Source organism: Cetorhinus maximus, chromosome 8 (assembly GCF_964194155.1).
Source record: "Cetorhinus maximus chromosome 8, sCetMax3.hap1.1, whole genome shotgun sequence".
Classification (NCBI taxonomy): Eukaryota; Metazoa; Chordata; class Chondrichthyes; order Lamniformes; family Cetorhinidae; genus Cetorhinus; species Cetorhinus maximus.
The window spans coordinates 32,173,713-32,201,325 of record NC_135886.1 but is presented as its reverse complement, the minus strand read 5'-3'; the positions used below and the strand labels follow the sequence as shown (position 1 = coordinate 32,201,325).

General features: G+C 45.8%; 1 protein-coding gene across 1 annotated transcript in view; it reads right to left on the bottom strand.

Annotated features, from left to right (window-relative positions):
• LOC144684080 (metabotropic glutamate receptor 4-like) overlaps positions 1-27,613 on the bottom strand; it is a 1,228,983-nt gene that overhangs the window by 875,048 nt on the left and 326,322 nt on the right. Inside the window, exon 7 of the mRNA XM_078547795.1 lies at positions 22,574-22,790. Within this exon, the coding sequence (XP_078403921.1) occupies positions 22,574-22,790 (217 nt within the window). The remainder of the gene's footprint in view (positions 1-22,573; positions 22,791-27,613) is intronic.

Below are 27,613 nucleotides of genomic sequence, written 5' to 3'. Positions count from 1 at the left end.
TGACACATGACTGGGGGAGGGGTGCCAGCGGGAAAGTACCTCCAGGCCAGAATGGGGGGGGAGAGTCAGTTACAGAATGGCATAGGCGTCTTTGGGCCAGAATGGGAGGGTCGCTGAGTGAAGAAGTGCTTCAATGTTGAGGTTGCAAAGACAGTCCTTGTCCCAGTCTGGGCAGGGGGACAGCATGTCAGTCCAGTCTCAGTCATGCCCAGGATGTTGTGCGCAGGGCATTGTTATAACATTACAAGCGTTGCTCCAGGGGGTTTCTGGCATCATACTGGGCCATAGGTGGCACCATCAGTCAGCAGAGGAATCCGTTGCCATTAGATGGAGAAAATGTATTGTGGGAGTGTCGGAAGTGGGGGTGGGGGGTGGGGGAGGGTGGTATATGTTAAACTATGCAAGTGTCCTCAAGCTGGTTAGGGGTGAGGTCCACATGTGGCAAAGGCACATCCACTTCACCATGTTCCAGGGGTAGCAAAGGGATATCCACCACATTCACAATGGAATCAAGGAATACAGGAGGAGAATTGAGAGATTATTGGAGGGAGGAAATGTGAACATTAAACTCCTGCAGGACAATGGGAGGGATTTCCACACTCACACAGGGAGGGTCCAAGCTGGTCTGGTTGTGAGATCTTAGTACCTCCATCTTCCAACCTACAGCAATGGTGCAGCACAAAATTAAAATGAGGAGATACCCTGCTGGTGAGGGCTCTGAGGGCCGATTGGAGGGCAGGTCCATGCGCTGGTGGGGGTGGGGGGGCGCAATTAAAGGGGCAGCCAACTGAACTGTGCATTCCCAAATGAGGAGAGATGCACAGCTGAGACATGTCAGGAGCCTTTCAATGACAATGCAGGGAATCAGGAAAGTGAAGCAATGATGTGCTTTCATGTGAGGCTAATCCTGCAAATGGCACTAATCAATCTTCTTGTATTAACCCATTGTTCCCACCATGGAGGTTCCCCAGAGCATTAACACACTCCAGAGCAATTGGGCGACTGGACAAGCTGCAGATGATTGTTAGAGTTGTGGCGCTGATAGCTTTGCAGAAGAGAAGCCTCAGGCCCCCCCTTCAAATAACATTTTCCCTCATGTTTATTCCCAAGAGTTTAGCATTAGAGTGCAGTGAATGAGGATCCCAGCGCCTGGGCTGAAAGCAGCACATCCAAGCACCTGGCCAAAGCAATCTCACAACAGTAAAGGAGAGAAGGTGCATCTTGAAATGAACCTCACACTGGCCTGGAATTTTGGGGTGATTAGTTTCCGACACTGGAACAAATCCCTTCAATCCACACTCACTGATGAGTCATTGACAGAAATAGGACTTTTACAGGCTGATGCTGACTGTTGTCTGTTTCTCATTGATGCTGCAGAGAGGAGACCATCAGGAAGATGGAGCCTGGATTTGTTGATGCTGCATAATCGCTTACAGGCAGGAGAGAAAAGAGAAAAGATTGCGACGGAGGCGCCTGTCTTACCAAAGGGAGGAGCTAAATTCTCAAGACCAAGGGGCAGCAGAGCCCCCTCCAGATGCAGAGGATGAGGCTCACAGAGACGTAGGCCAGAATTTTCCGTGCCCGCCAGTATCAGGTGTGTTCGGTGACGTGAGCGGACAACATGGCACGATCGGTTTCACAACAGTGTGAAGCCAGTTTGGGACCGTCCGCTCAGCTCATTGCTGGTGGGCCATGTTTCCCACCATCAGACATCGGGAATTGTATACATCAGCATATTATTATAAGGTCAGTCTGCCGGATTCATCCCCCCACCGCTGGATCATCCACCTATGTCGGAGGGAAAACATGCCAACGTGTTTCATAACAGCACGTAAGCAATGTACACCTGGCGGGCTGCACTTCGCTTGGGACTTCAAGGTTTGTTTGCCTACCTTGCTTCAGTCAGCACTCACAGTCAGCAGCACCAGACTTCACAGACAGCACCTCATCACTTTTAGGGGGCTCACAGGTAGGTCTCTACCTACCAGATCAGCCATATGTGGGTGGCTTTTCGATAGCTGCAGGGCTAGGGCTTGCTTGGGGAAGGGGGAAAAGTGGCCTCAGGTGAGGGAAGAGGCTGCAGGACGAGGGCTATACTGGGGAAGGAGGGTAGCCCAGGGTGTGTGTGGGGGCACATATTGATCTGTGCAACTGGCTTCAAGATGGTGAGGGCTGAGGAGCCAGTCTCCAGAGGAGATGAGGCCAGATGGACATGTGAGAGTATGTGTGAGAATGGATGGTGATGTCCCTTGAGCTGGCAGTGAGTGAGATGGCAGTGAGTGTGTGATGGGCTTGTGTATGTGTTTTTAAAGTGATGAGATGGTTGCCATACCCTGGCTGCAGGGATGAGATCATTCATCCTCTATCTGCACTGGATGGCCAAAATCTTCTGTGCAGCACTGGCACTGACCACCACTGCCACTACCTGCCACGCTGAGTTGATGATGCCACTGCCCGTCCTGTGGCAAGAGCAGGGGTACAGGACATCTAGGCAGGCCTCCATGGTGTCCAAATGACATTCCAGTGACGCGTCATTAAACCTGGAGGCTGCATCTTTTATGCCTTTCGTGGACATCTTCCCTGCAGTAGTTGTGGGCTGGAAGCGCTGAGATGTGTGCATGTGGCTGGACTTTAAATATGGCGCCCAGCGTGATGCAGTGACGAGGTGATGGCGTGGTGGGCAAATGAGAACTCGCCCGCCATAGAAATGGTGTATTTCCTGGGAATGCATAAATCATGTGGCAAGTTTGGACGAAACGGCATGAAAACCCACCATCGTGGCCAATGGGTAAAATGAGGCTTTACCCGCCCACTAGCGCACTTAGTGCAAAGCTGGGACGATTCCGTCCATAGTGTGTAGGCTCCTTGCAAGACCAAGGGTGTACAAAACTCTCATGTCTTATCTGTAGACTTATCAGCCTAACCTCGGTGGTGGGGAAGTTACTAGAAAGAATTCTGAGGGACAGAATGTATCTGCACTTGGAAAGACAAAGATTAATCAGGGATAGACAGCATGGATTTGTTAAGGGAATGTCGTGTTTGACAAAGCTGATCAAATGTTTTGAGGAGGTAACCAGGAGTGTTGATGTGGGTAATGCATTTGATGTGGTCTATGTGGACTTTAGCAAGGCTTTTGATAAGGTCCCTCATGACAGACTGGTCAAAAAAGTAAGAGCCCATGGGATTCAAGGCAAAGTGGCACGTTGGATCCAAAACTGGCTGAGGCAGAAAGCAGAGGGTGATGGTAGAGGGATGTTTCTGTGACTGGAAGTCTGTTTCCAGTGGAGTTCCATAGAGCTCGGTGCTGGAGCCTGTGCTGTTTGTGGTGTACACAATTGATTTTGACTTAAAAGTAGGGGGTATGATCAAGAAGTTTGCGGATGACACGAAAATTGGAAGGATGGTAAATAGTGAGGAAGATAGCCATAAACTGCAGGAGGATATCAATGGGCTGGTCAGGTGGGCAAAGCAATGGCAAATGGAATTCAACCTGGAAAAATGTGAGGTAATGAACTTGGGGAGGGATAACAAGGCAAGGGATTACACTATGAATGGTAGGACCCTGGAAAGTACTGAAGATCAGAGCGACCTTGGTGTGCATGTCCATAGATCTTTGAAGGTAGCAGGGCTTGTAGAGAAGGTGGTTAAGAAGGCATATGGGATACTTGCCTTTATTAGCTGAGGCATAGAATACAAGAGCAGGGAAGTTATGCTGGAACAGTATAAAACGCTGGTTAGGCCACAACTGGAGTACTGCGGGCAGTTCTGGTCACCACATTACAGGAAGGATGTGATTGCACTGGAGAGGGTGCAGAGGAGATTTACCAGGATGCTGCCTGGGCTGGCAAGTCTGAACTATGAAGAAAGATTGGATAGGCTGGGTTGTTTTCCTTGGAGAAACGAAGGTTGAGAGAGGACCTGATAGAGGTGTATAAGATTATGAGGGGCATAGATAGGGTGGATAGGAAGGCACTTTTTCCATTAGTAGAGGGATAAATAACCAGGGGGCAGAGACTTAAGATAAGAGGTAGAAGGCTAAGAGGGGGGTTGAGAAGAAATATTTTCACCCAGAGGGTGGAGGGAGTTTGGAGCTCACTGCCTGAAAGGATGGTTGAGTCAGAAACTCTTGCAATATTTAAGAAGTGTTTAGATATTCACGTGCATTGCCATAGCCTCCAGGGCTATGGGCCAAGTGCTGGAAAATGGGATTAGTGTAGTTAGATCTTTGTTGACTTGCGCAGACACGATGGGCCAAATGGCCTCCTTCTGTGCTGTAAACGTCTATGGGTCTATGAGATGAGTGGAAGGCAGTGTTATTGACTCCTCCGCATGTCCAGGGATTTGGTGACTCAGATTTGCCACATTCCACAGGAATTGGCACCACAGCGATTGGGAGGGCAACCATTGCACTTGCTGTAAAAGTAACTGCTGCACTAAATTTCTACGCGACTGGCTCATCCAGGGATCTACAGGGAACATCTGTGGGATCTCTCAAGCGTCCACTCAAGCATACATGAGGTCACAGAGGCCCTTTTTCCCAAGGCCCACAATTACATCAAATTTGACAGAGGCCAAGCAAGTCAGATGCCAGAGCAGTGGCCGTCGCCGTGATTTCTGGATTCCCACAGGTACAGGGTGCCATCAACTGCACTCTTGTGGTTATAAAAGCTCCTTGGCAATGGACACTCCAACACATAAACAAGAAAGGCTTCCACTCGCTCAATGTACTGCTGGTCGGTGACCATAAGAAACTTATCATGCAGGTTTGCACCAAAAACCCAGGGAATGTCCACGACTCATACATCTTGAGTAGATCACAGATCCCGGACATCTTCGAGGGTCCACACAGGATCCAGGGTTGGCTCCTTGATGACAAAGGGTACCCGCAAAGGACATGGCTGATGAAGCCCGTGCGGCAGCCTCAGACTCCTGTAGAGAGAAGGTACAATGATGCTCATGCCGCTACCTGAGCATTGATAGAGCAGACTATAGGCATCCTAAAGTTGTGATTCCGATGCCTGGACAGATCTGGCAGAGCACTCCAGTACATTCCCAGAGGGTCTCATGGATCATTGTGGTTTGCTGCGCGCTGCACAGCCTGGCGCAGCAAAGGGGGAAGGACTTGCCAGATGCTGACATGGAGGAGCTGCACTGTCTCCTCCAATGAGGGGGACATCGAAGTGGATGATGGAATTGAGAAAGCCGAGGCTGCAGGGGATGAGGCCATAGCACAGGCTAGATGAGGCAGGTGTGTGCTTGAGCTCCTCATTGCCACCAGATTCCATGAGGAGTATCCTCTTGGACAAGTGCCCTCCATGGGCCAGTATGACTACCAGCATCGCTATTCCTCTTATTTCAAGCATGCACTTCAATATGAGAGTGAATAGTTACACGTCAGGCTCACATCATCCTAATCTTTTGAAAGATGATGAAGCCTCGGGAGCATGTGTCCTTGCTGAGATGAGGTGCTAACTGGAGGAGGGAGTCCCTGCATCAGAAAGTGCTGCCTCTTCAAGCATCTCTCCAGCATCCCAGTCACAACAGCAGCCAACAAGAGCCAGGAGCTGTTCCACTATCCTCAGTGGGCTCGTAGCTGTATGCCTTCAATGTGACAAAGTTCCTCAAGGAAATCCATCTCCAGCAACTGGATAACGTGTTCTGTGTAACTTCAATAGTGAAACTGAAAGGTGACAAGGCAGCTGAGGACATTCCACAGATGTGCATCTAATCAGAGATGACTCAATCCTCTGTCTCACCTTCCTCTCTATCACATTAACATCTGGCACTCTCAGTTAGGGATGCTGGCCTGCTTTTATCCTCACCTTACTATGCATGTGGACCACTTGAAGATGCCGATGTTCAACCACTTGTGTGCCAGACATTTAAATGCCTCCTCTTTAAGACACACACTGTGCCCTCATGGCCAGCCCCGGCCCTTGTGAACTCCAAAATGCTCAGACACCATGAGGCTCTCAAGGTGAAGAGTCATTGCTCATAAAGAGCAGACTTCAGCTTCAGTACATCCTCGCCCCTATCCCATTGCTCCCCTTAACATTGTCTAAAGCTATGATTTGTGCTTTCAGAGCATGCTCAAAAGGCTCTATTGACTGCCAAAACTCACTGTTTGCAATTAGCATCACGCGTCTCAGCGAGTGTTTAGGTGATAGGACGCATAGCGCTGCATCTCAACATTGTGACAAGAGCCTTGTGGCCGCAATACAGACAATTACAGGTTCAGAAACGGTCAAGGCTGTAGGTTCGAGTGCCAGGGCAATAATGTGGCTGAGATGGGCAGAGTTTCGGCACCTTGAGGTGACAAGATGCTCCCACTTATTGGTCAGCTTAGCGGGTGTACACTCGGAAAGTCGGAAATGCAGTTGGCAGACAGGAGCACACATGAGCTCTGAGTATGGGCTCATAGCATGAAAACCCTGCCCTGGTAACAGAGAGTTGCACAATCTCTGACCCTTCTCCATGTGTAAATATATCTCTCCTTATACACTACATCTTCACCTTTCAAGAATGCAGACAAGATAGGAGAACACCTCTGCCTCAATCTTACGCAGCCAAGAATAAACGTGACATGACCCTGAAAATCATGTGAACGAGGTTCCTTCCACAAGCACACTTCACATTAAGGTTGACGCATCACTGATGTCAAGAATGATCTGAACAAGGGGCACACACTATGGTGATATGGAAGCACACTGCACAGACGAGAGGCCCATGATAGCGACACCTGCAATACGTAAGGGGAGGGGCCATGATATCACACCTGATTGACAGCAACACAGTTCATCATAAGAAGGAGGCATACACAAGAGGAGATGTGAAATGGGTGCGATTCTATTTCCATTTGTGAACATTATGTATATGTTATGAACACCCATGCCACCGTTGTTCTCCTAAATTGTTTTAACTTTCCTAACCCTACCACTACATCTTGGTGCTTCCATGACATCCACAGCTGTGTTGCAGGCAACCTGCTGACTGCTACGCCTGATGTCTGTGACGACTTTGGTGGTCATCCTCTGTTGGGCCGAGGCCTGCTGGGGCCCTGGACTGTTTTGGGTGTGCTGCTGTGGGGGAGGTGAACCCTCATCAGCCTGAGGAATTGGAAGTGATGGGGTCACAGGAAGAGGGGATTGGGATCAGCCGGACAGTCCCGGAGTCACCTGGATGGATGGCCCCGGGATGCCCAGCTGCTGGTGCCCCTCCCTATGGGTGCCCAAGGGGCCCTGGCTGACTCCTTGAGGAGAAGGGACAGCTGGAGTGAGATCAAGGTGCTCTGCAGCCCTCTCGCATTGACACTGATGGATGCCACCAATGGCTACAGCGATGGAGTGCAGCTCCTGCAGCAGTGCAGGACCTATGTTCTGGACCAAAGTTTCCATGGTGGCCCTCATCCTACCAGTGTTGACCTCGGTATGTTGGCATGCCAGCACTATCACCTGAGACTGAACGTGGACAGACTCCTTCATCGTCTGTTACAATCTGAGGAACGCAGCTGACATCCCTTCCTGATGTTCTCGTGATGGTCATTGCAGGACTAAGTCCAGAGGCTTATCATCTGACTTGGACTCAGCAGAATCCTGGCCTCCAGCAGTTCTCCGAGTGCCAGCGACCTTGGATGTCCCAGCCTCCGCCTGCCATGGACCAGATTTTGTGCTGTCCTCACCAGATAGTGACCTCGAGGCTGCTCTAGAACTAGGTCCCACCGAGGTGTGTGTCCCTGCACTGCTGGAGGGAGTGGGTGAAGTCTGTGACGAGTCTTCAACAGTGCTGTCCTCAGGATCCTCATCTGAGGAGTCATCAGGCTCGAGCTAAGAGCCTGGCTGGTTGAAAGCCTAGGGAATTTCACAGAGGTGCCTATGAAAGAAAGTAGAGATAATTAGCACACGGCAGGCATCAGTAAAACTGGACGATACGCTCACAGTATCGTTGGCTGAGGGATGAGCTGGTGCAAGATCCTCACGTGGGTGTTTGCCGCCGACCTCACTGTCACCATAGGCATGGTCCATACCCTCTCTGGACAACTTGATGGCTCTATTCTCGAAGGCACTGAGGACCTTGAGTTCCAGTATTCCATCTCGGTCTGGGACCTCTCACTGCGATTGTGTGCGAGCTTGTCCTACATAAAGACAGATGGAGAGTGTGAGCAGGACGCATGCCACAGCAGATGATAAGGATGCCTGGTATGTGTGGTTGGTGAGTGGAGCTATGGATAGGATTAGGATGCAAACTCCAGAGCAGGTAAGCCCAGATGGAGATCTGAAGGTGTGTGAGAGAGAGTGGTGATGTCTCTTGAGCTGGCAGTGTGTGATATCCCTGTGAACATGTGATGGGCTTGTGAATATGAGAGTTGAGAGTGATAAGATAGTTGACTTAGCCTGATGGAATGGATGCAATCATTCATCCTCTTTCTGCACTGAATGGCTGACCTCCTCTGTGCAGCATTAGCACTGACCATTGCTGCCACCGTCTCCCAAGCTGGAGTGGTGATGTTGGTTGGCCATCTAGGGCCATCACAGGGGTAGAGGACATTGTGGCGGCCTTCCATAGCATCCAGTAGACATTCAGTTGAGGCATCATCAAACTTGGGGGCTGCCATATTCTTGACTTTTGGGGGCAGTTCTTTAGTGGAGCAGTTCAGTATTGAGAACGCTGTACATGGGCTACTGTTTATATATGGCGCCCAGAGGAAGGAAGCAGTGAGCTCATGGCGGGGCAGGCAAATCAGAGGCCGTCTGCCCGCCATCCGGCATGTTTCCTGCGCTTACATAATTAATGTGGCAGGAAGTGGACGATAAGGCGCAAAAACCCACCAGTACAGCCAGTGGGTAAAATGGCGTTTTTCACACCCGCCCACACTTCATGCACTGAGGGGAAAATCCCACCCATTATAGAAATACAAGTCTTTTTTAACATCTAGCTACAATTTCCAAATATCCCCTAGCTGCAAACTTATTTCTTTAAGAAACCAAACAAAGCTCTCAGCTTTCTTCTACACATGAATATATGAATTAGGAGCAGGAGTAGGCCATTCAGCCCTTCGAGCCTGCTCCGCCATTCAATAAGATCATGGCTGATCTGATTGTGGCCTCGACTCCACTTTCCTTCTGTACCCGTTAACTCCCTTGCCAATCAAGAATCTATCTGATTCAGCCTTAAAAAATTCAGTGACCCTGCCTCCACCATTCTCTAGGGAAGAGAGTTCCACAGGCTCATGACCCTTAGAGGAAAGAAATCTCCTCATCTCCACCTTAAACGGGAGACCCTTTACTTTTAAACTGTATCTCCTAATGCCAGTCTCTCTCACAAGGGGAAACATCCTCTCAGTATCCACCTGTTAAGTCCCCTCGGGATCTTATACATTTCAATAAGATCACCTCTCATTCTTCTAAACTTCAATGGATACAGGCCTAACCTGCCTAAGCTTTCCTCATAGGATATCCCCTCACCCCAGGAATCAGTCGAGTGAACCTTCTCTGAACTGCTTCTAATGTAATTATGTCCTTTCTTAAGTAAGGAGACCAAAACTGTGCACAGTACTCCAGATGTGGTCTCATCAACGCCCTGTACAACTGTGGCAAAACATCCCTATTTTTATATTGCATTCCCCTTGCAATAAACAGCATTCCATTTGCTTTCCTAATCACTGGCTGTACATGCATACTAACTTATTGTGATTCATGCACCAGGGCACCCGGATCTCTCTGTACCACAGAGTTCGACAATCTCTCTCCATTTAAATAACATGCTGCATTTTTGTTCTTCCTGCCAAAGTGGACAAGTTGGCATTTTCCCATATGATACTTCATCTGCCAAATTTTTGCAATCCTGTCATCCAAGTGATTATTATAGATTGTAAATAGTTAAGGGTCCAGCACTGAACTCTGTGGCACTCCACTCATTACATCTTGTCCAACCTGAAAATACATTTATGGCTACTCTCTGTTCCCTGTTAGCAAACCAATCCTCTATCCATGCTAATATGTTACCCCCTCACACCATGTGCTCTTATTTTATGTATTAACCTTTGATGGGGAACCTTGTGAAAGGCCTTCTTAAGCTTTTTTCTCTTGCCCTTAAGTTGTTAAACCTTAAGCAGTAAGTGTAGCATGTTTTACAATTTCATGGTCTGCACCATGCATTGGATTCACAAGAGAAAATGCAATGAGTGCTTTATCACTAAGTGATTGTAAGAGTCTCTCAACCCAAACATCTTTATACCATTTCTTGTGAACTGCTAACAATTTAAAAGCTCTTTTGAGCCACCTATTGTGTCCTCTTAAGATTTAGGTATCAGATTGGATTTACTAAAGTTATCTTGTTCTGTGTTTTGAACCAGGCCAACTGTACTCTCACTTACCAGACTTATTGTCAATATGAGAAACACTATTCTGGTTTAATTGTGCATTCAAACAAGCATCTCCTGTGATTCTACCTGGCTTTTAGCCTAATACTTACTTCGGTGGTAAGAAAGAAGTGAATGCCATGGGCAAAACCGTTTTTCTTTGTAATGGTTCATTTTGTGTCATTCTCAATGTTAAAATTGTATTTCACAGAAACAACCGCATGAGAACAGCTGTTATTTTGATTGGTGGCACTTAAACCTACAAAAAATAATGTACTGAAATGCATCTAACTAAAGCAAAGAATATATAATGTGGATCTTAATCATTATTGTGTTGGTGCTGTGAGTTTGTCAAATGGGACAATACTGTGCTGAACTTAAAACAGAGATAAAAACAAAAAACTGCAGATGCTGGAAATCCAAAACAAAAACAGAAACAGAAATACCTGGAAAAACTCAGCAGGTCTGGCAGCATCGGCGGAGAAGAGCACAGTTGACATTTCGAGTCCTCATGACCCTTCAACAGAACTAAGTGAAAATAGGAAAGGGGTGAAATATAAGCTGGTTTAAAGTGGGGGGGGGGGGGTGCGGCGAAGTGGGGGGTGTTGTTGGGACAAGCAGCCAGTGATAGGAGGAGATAACCAAAAGATGTCACAGACAAAAGAACAAAGAGGTCTGATGTAATTCAATTACTGCAATTGTGCCGATAATTATCAATCAAATAGTCCTAATACAACTGCAATGGCATCAGTTGTAATCTAAGGGTTGGCATCAATGACCGAGTGGGGATTCAAAAGCTCAACAGATAATATTTCACACCTAATGCTCTGAATAGCCAAATGGAAGCAATACAGAACAACACACATTGCATTTATACAGAATCTTTAACACCCCAAAGTACTTCACAAGAGCAGTATTAAACAAACTTTGACACCGAGCCACATAAAGAGATATTGGGATAGACGAGCAAATGTTTGGTCAAAATGGTAGATTTTAAGGAGCATTTGAAAGGAACAGAGAGTAGTCAAGAAGCGGAGAGGTTTAGGAAGGGAATTCCAGCACTTTGGGCATATGCAGCTGAAGGCATGGTCACTAAGGGTGGAACATTCAAAATCAGAGATGCCCAAGAGGCCAGAACTGAAGGAGCGCAAAGATCCCAGAAGGACTTCAGGGCTCGAAAAGTTAGGATCATTGATGAGCTTGAGATTATTGTAAAGTACGTGGCAGAGTGCAGTGTTTTACAGTGCACAAATATCTGGTAACAAATAGGAACAGGATACAGTTAACTGGGAGATTATCCTCTATGAGTTGGAGATGAAACACTGTTTTAGCATTTGCCAAACAAGATGCCAGATTTAAAGCAAGGTGCAAAAAGTAAGCAATCAAAAGTTTTCAGAACTCCTAAAAAGAGGAAGCCTAATATGGACATGAAACTTGCCAGTGTCCATCATACTTCCTTGAATAGCTTGACAAAGTATCTTGTAAAGCCGCAGTCATGGTGACATTGCAACATGATGGAAAGTTATTCAGGTCGTATGCAAGAACATGATGCCGTACGTGGAATGCACATTAACTTGCTAGTGGAAAAGTTTAACTGTACATTAATCATACAATATCAATATTCAGTGAAAGCACCAAGAAAATGAGTTTACATGGAAAGATGTTATAAGGTCAGTTGCAGTCTTGTGCTCTGCATGATATGAGATTGTGTTGCTGACGATTTTTTACTGCTCACTGGAGTCAAAACAAGTGATTAAAACATGTAATTATTTTCACAACTTTGCCGAGTATTCAGCCAGCACCAAAGACCACGCTTCACTGCATTTATCTTCCCCCCCCCCCACACTCCAAGCGGACAAAATAACAGCATCACAAGTGGCCTCAGGCTCACCCTCCACTTTTTAAAACCCTGACAAATACGAAAATATCAACATTCCAACCACCACCCCCATGACATGGGCTCAGTGTCACAAGCGCCTCACCTTAGGCGAGAGTTATATCTTGCTATCCACTTTTCTGTATATTATAACCTTGCCAAAGCAAATATTGCCCCCTCCAGAATTCCCAACAATTACCCCCCACACTGCACATGCCTCTCCTCTAACTACAGCAGCGGTCTGCACCATCTTTCCTCCTTGTTTTAATGGGATGCTTACCTGCCATCACTGCTCTCTCAACAGACACAAGCAGCATTCTGCTTTCCTCTGGAACCAGTTTCTTGCACGTGACCAGCTTGCCATCCCGATCACAACTTGTTGATTCTCCTTGTCAGCTTCTGCACTATATGAAGCTACCTCAGTTGTTTGGCAACCCTTTCCAAGAACTACACTCTGACATTTTATAGACGGGAAGCTGACTCACAACACCAAGGGGAGGGTCAGAACCAAGGAAGGACCAGCCTCCATCCAGGTCTTCAGTCAGATAAGGAAGATTTCATGCAGATATTTGGAGCATGCACCTCAAGGAGCTTTGATAATGGTATTGCTGGAGGTCATGCTCAACAGGCTACCCCTTACCCTTTCTCTCATCCTTTTACTTTCCTTAAGCAATCACATGTACTTAAGCATGAAGGTGAAGTTGGTGCAGCCAATTATCTACCACTGTCTATTATTTTTGTGCCATGTTGACTCTTCCTAGTTCTCTTTATCTGAGTCCATACTATGACTGCAGAACAAGATTACGAAGGGGAGAAAAGTCCAGAAATAGCACTGGTCCACTCCATCCATCTAAGCAGCAGCACAGAAATGTGTCCACCAGGTGGTGTAGAATGTGAGTCAGATCAATCTGCAATGGGTAAATCACAGAGCAGAAACTAGTGAGAAGGACAATCTATGAGGTAGAATACCAGGTGGCAAATTTGGGTCCTAGCTTTGCTGAAGAAGACAGAGACAACTATGCGGGACTAAAACCTCACACAGCATATTTTTTATAAAAAACATGTAGAAAAGCTCATCAATATTTCTAAAATTTTAAAAACTGAACAAGGACCTTTAAAATGGCTGAAACAGTCTGTGACCTCTGAACAAAAGAGGAACAAAACTTAGCAGTTTTAGGAAAGCTCACACCTCATTATCTCTGAAGAACCACTAACAACCACCCCCCTCACCCTGGGTACAGTATAGTGCAACTTCAAAGAAAGCTATACACAGGCCATCTTTATTTAATAACCCTAGCTAAAAGGAGATGGACCGTCTGCTAAGACAAAGGCCCCCCTACCTTCCTTTCAATTCCTAATGGAATTTACCAGTCATTGGAATCCAGATTATGGATACACATCCTTTGTCAGAGATGGAGGAGAAGTGGGAGTCATATGACATGGGCCTCTGGCTTGTGGAATAAGTAAAATTGCTTTGCTGAACTGCATAATCTCAGTCTGCTGTTTAACATCTGACTAGCAATCTCACAGAAAAAGATCTCTGCCCAGGTTGAACACCTGGCCCCATCTACACTGCTTCTGTTGGAAGTTATGTGCCATGTCTTACAAGACTCATTCACCTCTGCATGCCTATCTCACCATGTGAAAGCAACACCACCGGAAAAGTGAATTCTACAACATCGGTCTTCAGCCCACCGACCTCCGTAAAGGAATATCTCATTGGACTCTGGAACACACATGAAACAATATTTCTTTTCTCACTGGTCTCTGTATTGTAAATCTTTCTCTTCTCTATCCCTCTCTTTACTATCTGAGGGTGAGGGAGCATTACAAACCCAATTTTTGTGTTTTGAGTGTGTGCAAATATACTAACTCTTTGAGTTTATCCTAACTTGAGTTTGCTGTGAGGTTAATAGAAAACTGGATCGCACCAAAACCGAGCGGTTGGGAAATACGCCGTTGCTTATAAAGTGCGAAACAAATCAAAACACTTTTCTGTTTTACAGACAGGTGGTGAGAGGAGAAATTAGGACTGTTAAAATTCACCCCCCTCCTGTCCGTAACACAACACTGATGCCAATCTTCAGGGTGCAGTCTTCAAAAAAAACAGCTTTTTGCACAGCAGCAACTGTTCAAAGTAAAGACAGCCTGCTTAAGAGCTGTCTGGTAGTATGGAGAAGGTTGCTTCAGCTTATGTAGCATATGGCACAAAGTGTCAGCATTCTGCAGTTCTGGAATGTGTGGTTAGCTCTATTGATGCTGCAGGAGTTTCTGTCACCAGCTGTTCCTGCTTTGGTCAAAATTCAAATTGGCACCATTCAGGCTCTGTTCGAAAACTTCAAATGGCCAGAGGAATATTCACAGCCTTCATAAGACCAGGGGGATGCACTGATAGGGGGTTCAACCATGTCAGAGATGTTGCAGATCAGTGAGAATGATGAACCACAGTCCCACGTAGTGGTGATGACGTAATGGGCATGACACATGTTGCCCTCTCTCAGATGACTGTTCCCTCACAACTTCCTAAATCAATGCCCACCTTGGTTCCTGAAAGACATCTGGGCCAGACTGCTCAGCAGCAGCTGAAATTCTGCAATCTGCAGCTGGGCCCTCTCAGGTCTGAGCTCCTCCAAGTTGCTGACTATGAGTGTATCACAGGGTTTCATCTCAGCAGCCCTTCACTATCCATGATGAAGCAACTGAGAGAACATCTATTAAGAACATAAGACAACAATAAAAAGTATTCAAGAATAACACTATAGGCTAGCACTTGCAGTGTCCAGATAGTCAGAGACCGGATGTATCCACAATAAACACTACAGGACCCCTTGGATGTCCCAATGTAATGACTCTGGAGGAATTGCCCAGGAAGTTTGTACTTCCAATAGGCAATTCCCCTGCTCCACGAGACCCCCCTCCCCCCACCCCTCCAATTCTGAGATAGAGTCAGAGACTTCAGACGGTTTCGTCTTACCTACCTGGACAGTTACCCAGGAAATGTCAGAAAGAGTAAAACCTAGTCTAGCATCTGGGTAACTGTACAACTGACTGACCCCCATCACACACTGACCCCCTCCGATTTCCCCCCTCAATTCCCCCCTTGAATCAGACTACCCCCACAATCTCCCAACTCCCTCCCTGGTCCCCCAACTCAGCCAGACCCTCTAATGCCCTCCCGACTGTCCGGCTCCCCCGTGAACTACCGAATCCCCTGACCTGACTAGCCTCCACCATCCAGTTTCCCCCGACCCCTGACTTTCCCCCCGACCTCACCACTCGGCTATGCCCCTCACCCTCAGACTCCCTCCTGACCCTCCACCTATCTCAGACCTCCCAACTACCCCTGACCACCCCCCACCATCTGACTCCCCATCCAACCCCCACGGCACCCCCGACCTGATGTGACTAGCCCCACCACCCATCTAACCCCTCAACCCTCCGAATCCCCCAACGCAACCTGACTAGCCCCTGCCACTGCACCACCTCCGACACTCCGATTCCTCCCCAAACCCGACTTGACCTGACCTCATGACCGTAACCACCCACCACCCTAGCCCCTTACCTTATCCACCCTAACCCCTTACCCACTAACTTACCTATCCTACCCCTCAACCACCCTATCCTCAGGCACTTACCTTACCTATCCTACCCCCTTACCCACTTACCTTACTCATTTGCCTTGTCTACGCTACCCTCTCAACCTCCTGCCCCTTACACACTTACCTTCGCTCTGTAACTTTTCAAAGTAGCTTTGGGACATTTAAACTCTTTACCTTCCAGAATACGGCAGCTATCACCGTAAAAAGGGGACATGGCTTCTGCGCGGATTCTCTCTGCTGCTGCCTCCGAGGTTTCCTGCACTCATTGAGTTCTGCAGGATAACCTCCATTGGAAGGTAACTGTGTATTTTTTGTCTGTTTAGGGTTGGAAATAGGGGTTCCAACCCTGAATGGAAGATTCAGGCCATTGTTTAATGTGCCAGCCATTAAATGTTAATCCCTCATAAATTGTGACTTTGTTCACAGTGCAATTGTATGGCAGGAATGAAGACTGCAGTGCCAGGTGTCAATGTATTAATGTTGGTTAAAAGTTGGAAGTATTTTACTGGAGGGTGGAAGGATGGGTGGAGATGATGGTGGGGACTGTTAACATGGTGGTAGGAGGTAGGGGGTGTCAAAGGAGTAGATCAGCTGAAGAGTTAGTTAATCAAATGCTGCTGAAGATCTGAGACTGCTGGCATCCTACTTCTACTCCATCCTCATTGTAAGAGTCACTTGTTGAAGATTGAATTTTTTTTTGCTGCACAGGCCCCATTTTCTGTCTCTGTGTGCCATCTTCAGAAGATGACCCCAATCTGTCTACAGGCTGTACTGCAGAATAATGCAGAGAATCAACAATTTCTGGAGGCAAAAATAAAAATCAGTCAGGGTGAATTGTAAAGTGTTTCCAATAAGCTGAGTACTTGCAGGTGAGCGTCTCCCTCCCAAATGCCATTTCACAACATTGCCGCCCAGGAGTACTGGGTGGGTCGAGCATTGCAGTCTCCTTTCACTTTTCCCAGCTGGATCAGGGAATTATTGGTGTCATAGGATCCTGATTTAAACTCTTCCGTGAGGCAAAAAAACTATTTCAAGCAGGTACCTGGGTTGCCCTCAAGAAAACCTCCAACAAAATGGGGGTGGGTGGATTGGGAATGGGGCAATAAGTGCAGCACTGCCATTTTAAGGAGTACTGCCACCCAAATTCTGCCTCGCAGGAGCAGTTAACATCCCTTTGCACCAAGCATATACCACATATGTGTTCCTTCTATTCTGGGACATTTGGTAAACCCTCCTGTCCATCCCATGTCCCGCAAGCATCACAACCATTGTTCAAATATCCCAAATAGTTGCTTCATAATGTGCCTGCCACATTCAAGGGAGTTTACCCTGGGGCATTGCAGCTGTGAATTGGTTGTCAGCAAACATGACTCCAGCCACATCACCCATGAATCAACATAGGAAACCATTATCACCTTCTAAGAAGGCACTGAGGAGACACAGGAGTGCTGTAGAATAAATGCACCATGAAACTTCTAGGAAATCCTCCATTCATGTGTGATACATTGCCTACAGGCAAATTTCATATGGATGTTAAGGGAGTAATATCCTCCTTTGTCTGTGTGTGGTATATAGGTACGCAAATTGGCAAGCGAGTGTGCTTGATGCCCAGCACCCCGGGATGCCACAATTGTTTGTTTCTGCTGCTGTTTTTGCTGTCCTTTGATAAGAGGCATCTCTAACTTCAGCCAAGCTGTATAATAATGGATTGACTCTGATGAAGTTTCCTGTGGGTAGCTGGAATGAGCCAATCACATAGGAATTCAATGTAATCCTAAATTCAATTGCAGCACAGATACTCCGGGCTCCAGCTCTCTTTCTTCATTAATGCATGGGATGTGAACGATGCTGGCAAGGCCAGCATTTGTTGCCCACACCTAATTGCCTTTGAGAACATGGTGGTGATCTGCCTTCTTGAACTGCTGCTGTCGTCCATATGTTTCTTTTGCTAAATCATACAGCTCATTTAAGGCTGTTGAAATATATCTTTCTCACACAACTCTCTGTGATTTACAAGAAGCTATATTCCATCAAGTTCTTATGGTGAGCTTTATCCCCTATAGCAGTGAAGAGCTACTTCTCTGTACTTCAACATCTGCCGTGGTGGGATTCAAACCCAGGTCCCCAGAGTATTACCTTGAAATACTAGTCGAGCGATAATACCACTATGCCACCGCCTCCCCTCTCAATAGTTATCTGTACAGAAGTTTTGTATTATCCTGGCAGGTAATGCATCAGGTTTCTTCTGGCCTAGTGTAGGGAGATCTCTGAAGCATTTCACAGTTAGGGTTGCCAAATCTGGCTGGGCATGTTCCAGGAAACACCAACAGAAGTGATGTCATGGAATACCAACTGCGTGGTGCGAGCAGATGAGCCCATAGAGCGGGGGGGGGGCAAAGCCCTGGACAGTAGCATATGAACATAGGCAATGGGCGCAGGAAATGTGTGACAAATGTGTGTCTAGCAGAACCTATTTCTCGCCTGACATTTATACATGGGCTTTCCACCTCATCCCTTGATCATTATCAGCATTGAAGAAAACTGCATTTTGAAAATTTTAATCAGGCATTGCTGTGCTTGGGCATCCAGTGGAACTATGATCAGGCAGCAGCCATTTCAAGCAGCCACTGCTGAATCCTCACCACACACACAGACACACACACACACTCATACCCATCACCCAAGGGCTCCTGAAGGACAATTTCCCTAGCTCACAACCACTGGGTGCTGACAAGCAGCCGTCTCAGGTTCTGGCTCGGCAGTAGCCCTGGCCTGCTCCCTCCCAATGGTCACCGGCATTGTAACATTTGCTGCTCCTGGTTACCAAGTTGCAGCAAATGCAACAAACATGAGATCGGGTAGACCAAGCCATCTGTGAGCACTCCATCCTGCAGAAGTTTCAATTCCCCCGCCCGCTCACACTGCATTCACGTAACTGGTCAGGGGCAACTGCTTAGCAAGCCTCTGAGCCTCCCACCAAGCAAACCAGTACCCAAAGACACCACAGTCACCATTCTGTTACTCATGTATACTCTTCTCTACAACTACATGAAACCTTCTCGATAGAAAAAAACAGGTAACAGTGTTTCTGAGTGCTGTACGCATGCGCAACCCACATCAGTACCAGTGTATGGCAAGTTCATTTATTTGCTTAAAATAATGTTTCAAAATCTCCTGGATTGTTTTCAGTAGCCACTGGGAGATTGATGCCAATTCCAGGAGACTCCTAGCAATTCCCGGGAGAGTTGGCAACTCTATTCATAGTTCCATCGTTGCATCAAGCAGGTGACTGATGCTTTGTACACTATTTTGATGGTCTATTTCCCATAGATCTTCTGGCTGCTGTGGTTTCTCACCTTCTCTCTCATGCTCCTCCTGCTGCCATCTCCCTGTTAAGGTGCAACAAGCATTTTAATCCTGTACCCAATTTTTTTTTTATTCATTCATGGGATGTGGGCTTCACTGGCTAGGCCAGCATTTATTGCCCGTCCCTAGTTGCCCTTGAGAAGGTGATGGTGAGCTGCCTTCTTGAACTGCTGCAGTTCATGTAATGTAAGTACATCCACAGTGCTGTTAGGGAGTAGTTCCAGGATTTTGACCCAGCGACAGTGAAGTAACGGCGATATATTTCTAAGTCAGGATAGTAAGTGACTCGGAAGGGAACTTCCAGGTAGTGTTGTTCCCATCTATCTGCTGCTCTTGTCCTTCTAGACAGTAGTGGTCATGGGTTTGGAAGGTGCTAATGAAGGAGCCTTGGTGAATTCCTGCAGTGCATCTTGTAGATGGTACACACTGCTGCACATTGGAGGTGGGTGGAGTGAATGTTTATGGATGTGGTGCCAATCAAGATGGCTGCTTTGCCCTGGACAGTGTCAAGCTTCTTCAGTGTTATGGGAACTGCACTCATCCAGGCAAGTGGGGGGCATTCCATCACACTCCTGACTTGTAGATGGTGGCTAGGCTTTGGGGAGTTACTCATCACACGATTCCTAGTCTCTCTGACCTGTTCTTGTAGCTACAGTATTTCTGTGGCTATTCCAGTTTCTGGTCAATGGTAACCCTCAGGATGTTGACAATGGGGGAATTCAGTGATGGTAATGCCATCGAACATCAAGGGGCAATGATTGGATTCTCTCTTGTTGGAGATGGTCATTATCTGACACTTGTTACTTGCCAGCCCAAGCCTCAGTAATGTCCAGGTCTTGCTGCATTTGGACATGGACTGCTTCAGTATCTCTTTTTGTTTATTCATTCATGAGATGTGGGCATCACTGGCTGGGACTTGCCCTTGTTCAGGGTCAACCATATTGCTGTGAGCCTGGAATCACATGTAGCCAGACCAGGTAAGGACGGTAGATTTCCTTCCCTAAAGGGCATTAGTGAACCAGGTGGGTTTTTGCAATGATAGGCAATTATTAGACATTTTAGTTTTTTTTTAATTCCAGATTTTTATTGAATTCAAATTCCACCATCTGCCATGGTGGGATTTGAACCCAGGTCCCCAGAGCATTACCTTACCTGGGTCTCTGGATTACTAGTCTAGCAACAATACCACTACGTTATCACCTCCCCCTAGGAATCACGAATGGTGCTGAACATTGTGCAATCATCAGCGAACATTCCCATTTCTGACCTTATGATCGAAGGAAGGTCATTGATGAAGCAACTGAAGATTACTGATGGGACTCCAGTATGAGCCTTGCAATTATTACGTGAATGGGTTGACCCTGGGATATCAGCGATGGGGTCAGTAGATGGGTGCTCATGTCCACTGCACTTGGACTGAATGAATCATTGGGAAATATAGGCCATCATATTTAATAGGAAACAAATGAATTGAGAAAGGCTCATGTCTGTTTACTTTCCACACTGTTGTAAGTAGCATTAGTACAGTGAAATATTTTGCAACTCCTAAGAATACATACACACTGTTAGAAATCTTAGAATTTGTTTTGCTTGTAAGTGAATGTTTTAGGAGACTTTTAAAATTAACTCAATATATGAAGGATTTGTAACAAGAGGGGTCAGGGATTTCTTAAACCATCAATTCAATTGCTTCCACTTGTTTACTCTTTCCCTTGCCTGTCAAGCCAAACCTCGCCAGCCTCACACCCATTCTAGTCCTAAACCCTCTTTCCTCATTTTCCCCCCCACCACCATGTCCCCTCCATTTCTTCCTTTTGTTATTCTTTTTGCCTTCTCTTTTACAGTAATAGTAAGATTAAAGGTTACCATTCTGTTTTCAATGTTTCCAAATCACTGTGCCCATTTGGCATCAGTAAGTGCCCAGCAAATTTCTTGAAAACATCAAAGTGTTTTCCAGATGGGCTTGATTAGATCTATAGCACAGCATTCAGTATAACATGAACAGAGATAATCAGTGTGAAATGAGTCTTCAACAATGTTACAGAAACAGGATCTGTTGCTCATCTATAATCATGTATTGCTCCCAGCAAATAAATTGACAAATTTTTCTGGGTTCTTGTGCTCTAAGGTTAACATGAACAAATGCCAAAAATGTAAAAGTTAGACTATTGATGAAAGATCTATAAGAAAAAACATAGCAACGCTTCCACCAATATCTGAAAAATTAATGTTTGATGAAGTAAGAAGTTAGCTTGTCAATGGTGTGATCTTCAACAGCATGTATAGACTTGCTTAAAGAAAGGCAATTGACTAAAACTACATGCGTGCCCAGAAATGCGCTATCACCATTTTGATTGATGCTTCAACTGAGCGACCCTAATTTTTCTTCCACCTTAATGAATAAAAGTATTTACTGTATGTTTTTATCTCAATATACTAGTGTCACAGTATATAAAAAGTCTTCCCTTTGTCCATGACATGAGCTGTATGCACAAAAATAACAATAGCAAACAACACAAGATACAATAACACGCAGATCATCTTTCTATAATACCATTCTAAAAGAGAGTTCTAATACAGGATATAATGGTCTATGGAACTGTGACACACAAACAAATGCAAATTTATGTAGTGCCTGCAATGTCACTTTGTATCAATGCTAGTAGTCACATTAGGTACAGCTTATGCAACCCTGAAACTGTTCATCCAATTACTATCTTTTTTGATTGTTCTGTCAAGAGTTCTTAATATCAATTAAGAACAATTCGCTGATACGAACCCATTAACTCCAAGGGAAGCCACTGAAATATGCAGTTGATTTGTCCATGGCTGCACAGATTAGTTACCTGTTGCTATTGCCCCAATTTTCTGGCCTTAAACATTAGACAACCCTTTGTGGCACCGAGGAGTTACAATTCTGTCTGAAATTGCTCAGAAAAGAAAGATTTTTATTTCTTATTTTGAATGGCTTTGATAATGTCCACAATCAACTTACAGTAGATTGATGTATTTCGGAGATTCACTCGAAGCTATGTACTAGGGTGATTTACAGACTGTGGAGAAACAATATGGTTTTCAATGCAACAGAGTTCTTCCTGTTGCAGCAAGGATAAGAGCGTGACTTGTTTGTATAAATACAACAGATTACCTTTAATTCTGTTATTACATTTTCTAGTATGGCATGGATTATCAGTTCATTCTTTTGTCATATTTTATTCTGTTTTTCCCTGTTGCTGCTGCAACAGCTTAAGTAGGTGATGGAAACACAGAGGCTTATCTGCTTAATCTAAAACTGCCTCATAATCATATTTTCTTGATCCACTTATGGCTATTCAGTTACTGCACAAATGAAAATCAATGCTAAAGAATACTGACCATCTTCCCGAGATTTCTGTATGAAGGCTTCCACTCCACTTTCCCCATAGCTTCCCTCAGAGGCAAGAGTAGAGACATAATTCCATCGTAACGCTTTGACAATATCAACCATGGCCTGTGTTTGAAAGGTGTCGGATGGGACCACACGAGAGAAAAAGTCATACCTGCTGTTATCACTCAGCTCTGGGGCTGTAGATGCATAGCTTATCTGAGGAATCTGCAATAAAAAGAATAAATGTGTTAAGATGTAGTGTTTCTCAACGATTCCTTCGAAACATTTGACTCTTTCCTCTCAAAGCAAATATAAATTATAAAGCAAATGTTGCTTTATTATGTTGACTAAGGCGAAGTTTGTCATTCCTGGAGTATGGAGACACTTTTCCCCATTTGGTACCCATATTAGCACTCCGAAGCTGAGCAAAACAGCGATCAGCATGAATGAAAGTGCATCTATTTTTCTGAGAACAAGGTGCCTAACCCACTCCTCAGAATAATTTGTTCACATTACAGTTAACTGCTGCAACTGTTACATTGATGCAGCAATTTAAATTGGCAAACCTTTCTGCCCTACAAGTTGATATTTTGATTAACAACATTGTATACATGCAAATTAAAAATAAAAATTAAGCAAATGAGCTACATGATGCCAAAAAAAGGCAAGATTTAAATAATATTAGCGGGGCCAGAAAGATCAGAAGTGGTGCCTAGAGCCTCACAAATAGGATTGGGACCTCTGCGACCCCAGGGTTTCTCTCACCTTGTGTGAATGCCAACTCTCGCTCCTGAGCACCCCAAAAAAATACCCTGTTGCTAGACAGGCAGCCTTAAATAGGAGGAGGTGTTGGCATAATGGTAATATCACTGGGCTAGCAACCCTCAGGCCCAGGAGAATGCTCTGGAGACGCTGGTTCAAATCCCTGCAAGGATAGCTGGTGGAATTTAAATTCAATTAATAAAATATGGAAGTAAAAGTTAGTTTAATGGTGGCCAAAAAACTATTTTGTTAAATAAAAACTCATCTGCTTCACTAATTTCCCTTTAGGGAAAGAAATCTGTCATCCCTTATCTGGCTTACATGTGACTCCAGACCTACTCTGAAATGTTCTCTGAAATGCCTAGCAAGCACTCAGTTGTATCAAACTGCTACAAAGTCTAAAAGGAATGAAACCAGATGGACCAACCAGCCCTGTTGACCCTGCAAAATCCTAACATCTGGGGGCTTGTGCCAAAATTGGGAGAGCTGTCCCACAGACTAGTCAAGCAACAGCCTGACATAGTCATACTCACAATGTCCCAGACACCACCATTGCCATCCCTGGGTAACCAAGAGGTGGTGGCATAGTGGTATACAGTTATATCCAGTTTCCCTGCAAGTCCTCAACATCAACTCTGGTTCCCATGAAATCTCATGGCATCAAACATGGTCAAGGAAACCTCCTGCTGGTTACTACCTACTGTCCCCGCTTAGCTGATCCCTCCTCCATATTGAACACCAATGTTCCCCACAAGGGCACAAAATGTACTCTGGGTGGGGGGGCTTCAATGTCCATCACCCAGAGTGGCTCGGTAGCACCACTTTTGACCAAGCTGGCCGAGTCGTAATGGACATAGCTGCTAGACTGAGTCTTCAGCAGGTGGTAAGGGAACCAACAAGAGGTAAAACATACTTGACCTCATCCTCACCAACCTGCCTGCCACAGAGATGTATCTGTCCATGACAGTATCAGTAGGAGTGACCACAGCACTGTCCTTGTGGAGGCAAAGACCCATCTTCACATTGAGGGTACTCTCCATCAAGTTGTGTGGCACTACTGCTGTGCTAAATGGAATAGATTTCATACAGATCTAGCATCTCAAAACCGGGCATGCATGAGGCACTGTGGGCCATCAGTAGCAGCAGAATTGTATAAAGTCACAATCTGAACCTCCTGACCCGGCATATCCCTGGCTCCACCATTGCCATCAAGATGGGGGGTCAACCCTGGTTCAATGAAGGGTGCAGGAGGGCATACCAGGATCAGAACCAGGCATACCTAACAATGAGGTGAAAATACCATTGAAAATACATCCAGGACTAATTGCATACCAAACAGTGGAAGCTGCATGCAATAGACAGAGCTAAGCAATCCCACAACTAATGGATCAGATCCAAGCTCTGTAGTCCTGCCACATCTAGTCGTGAAAGATGGTGGACAATTCAACCACTCACTAAAGGAGGAGACTCCCAAATATCCCCATCCTCAATGATGGGGGAGCCCAGCACATTGGTGCAAAAGACAGGGCTGAACACTTGCAACCAGCTTCAGCCAGAAGTGCCGAGTGGATGATCCATTTTGGCCTCCTCCTGAGGTCCCCAGCCTCACAGATGCTAATCTTCAGCCAATTCGATTCACTCCACATGATATCAAGATACAGCTTAAGTATAGGATACAGCAAATGCTATGGGCCTTAACAAGTTTCCCGCAATAGTACTGAAGACTTGTGCTCCAGAACTAGCCCCACTCCTAGGCAAGCTGTTCCAGTACAGCTACAACACTGGCATCTACCGAGCCATGTGGAAAATTACCCAGGTATGTCCTATACACAAAAAGCAGGACAAATTCAACCTGGATGCTTACTGCCCCATCAGTCTGCTCTTGATCATTAGCAAAGTGATGAAGGTGTCATCAACAGTGCTATCAAGCGGCACTCAGCTATAACTTGCTCGCTGATGCTCAATTTTGGTTCTCTCTGGGCCACTCAGCGCCTGACCTCATTACAGCCTTGGTTAAAACATGGATAAAAGAGCTGAACTCAAGAGGTGAGGTGAGAGTGACTGCTCTTGACATTAAAGCAGCATTTGACCAAGTGTGGCATCAAGGAGCCCTAGCAAAACTGGAGTCAATGGGAATATCAACATGGGGGTTACCATTGACCAGAAACTGAACTGGACTAGCCATAAAAATGCTGTGGCTACAAGAACAAGTCAGAAGCTAGGAATCCTGCGGCGAGTGACTCACCTCCTGATCCCCCAAAGTCTGTCCACCATCTACAAGGTACAAGTCAGGAGTGTGATGGAATACTCTCCGTTTGCCTGGATGAGTGCAACTCCCACAACACTCAAGAAGCTTGACACCATCCAGGACAAAGCGGCCTGCTTGATTGGCACCACATCCACAAACATTCAGTTCCTCCACCACTGACGCACAGTAGCAGCAGTGTGTACCATCTATAAGACGCATGCAGGAATTCACCAAGGCTCCTTCAACAGCACCTTCCGAAGCCATGATCACTACCATCTAGAGGACAAGTACAGCAAATGTTTGGGAACACCACCAGCTGGAAGTTCCCCTCCAAGTCACTCACCAAACTGACTTGGAAATATATCGCCATTCCTTCACTGTCACTGGGTCAAAATCCTGGAACTCCCTTCCTAACAGCACTGAGGGTGTACCTACGCCTCATGGACTGCAGCAGTTCAAGAAGGCAGCTCACCACCACCTTCTCAAGGGCAATTAGAGGTGGGCAATAAATGTTGGCCTAGTCAGCGATGCCCATGTCTCCTGAAAGAATATTTTAAAATTGTGCTTGGAGCAGTAGCTCAACAATTCTAAATAAATGAGGTCTCGACAGGATTGGCACCTCCCTGGTATGACCAGCCAACCAGTCAGCTGGCGCATGCTGCCAGTCAGTTACCTAATCATTTGAAGTCTGGTCCCATGTCTGTTAAAACCTTCCTGAATAAGACTGAGGATTTAGCAGCAAATTTACTCCATTTTGTAGCTTTCTGCAGTGAGAATTGGGTTATGGATGTTCAACCTCATTATTTCTTAATGACTAAGGCAAGGCATTGGGGAGTTGGTGAGGTAGGGGTTAGAATCAAAGAAAGGTATAGAAAACAAACCAGGCTTTGCATGAATCACTACAGCATAATTAAAAGGTTGGGCAAATGTTCACTGAAAAACCTGACTGACGAGAGGATTGTAGCATTTCCTGTGACACCAACATCAGGAAACCTCAAAAGTGATTAATTGAGATTCTCAGAAGCACAGCAGCACCTCTTATTGCAAAGTATTCAAGTCAAGAGCTAGTGGGATTTTAATTAAATTTTAATTTTAACTGCTGCTTTTGATCTTCAGTCATCTGCATATAGACCTGAAGTTTTGAGACCTTCCCAGCATTTCACCAAGCTGAAGGCACAACCAATCGCAGCTGCTTGACAGATTGACCCATTTTCAACATCAACGATAGCTCCTCTTAGATATTTCTAATGATCTGCTTGATTTAATGATTTAACATGATAATGAGAGAGCATATTTTGTCGGACAATGTTCACACCCACTGAAAGCTTTCCATATTTTAGCATGGCAATGTCCTTTTTAAGACTAAACTGTACAATGAACCAGAGCGGGACTAACATCCTTGCGGGCGGATTTGCTAGTGCTGTTGGGAGGAGTTTAAACTAATTCGGCAGGGGGAGGGGACACAGAATATTAGCAGAATAGGGACACATCATAATACAGTAAAACAATCAAATCAGAGGGAGTACAGCTGCAATAAGCTTCAAGAGAGTAAGGCAAGGCTGGATGGCCTCTACTTTAATGCCAGGAGTATTACAGGTAAAACGGATGAGTTAAGGGTGAGGATTGACATGTGGAATTGTGAGATAGTAGCCATCACTGAGACGTGGTTGAGGGAGGGGCAGGATTGGCAGCTCAACATTCCGGGATATAGAATCTTCAGGCGAGACAGGGGAGGGGGTAAAAGAGGAGGCGGCGTTGCATTATTAGTTAAGGAGTCAGTTACTACAGTAAGGAGAGATGATATCTTGGAGGGGGCATCAAATGAAGCTTTGTGGGTAGAGCTTAGGAATAAAAAAGGGGCAACCACATTATTGGGTGTTTATTATAGACCCCCAGATAGTCAGCGGGAAATTGAGGAGCAAATATGTGCATAATTTGTGGAGGTGTGTAAAAACAGTAACAATAGGGTAATTATATTAGGCGATTTCCACTTTCCCAACATTAATTGGGATAGACATAGTGTTAAGGGCTTGGATGG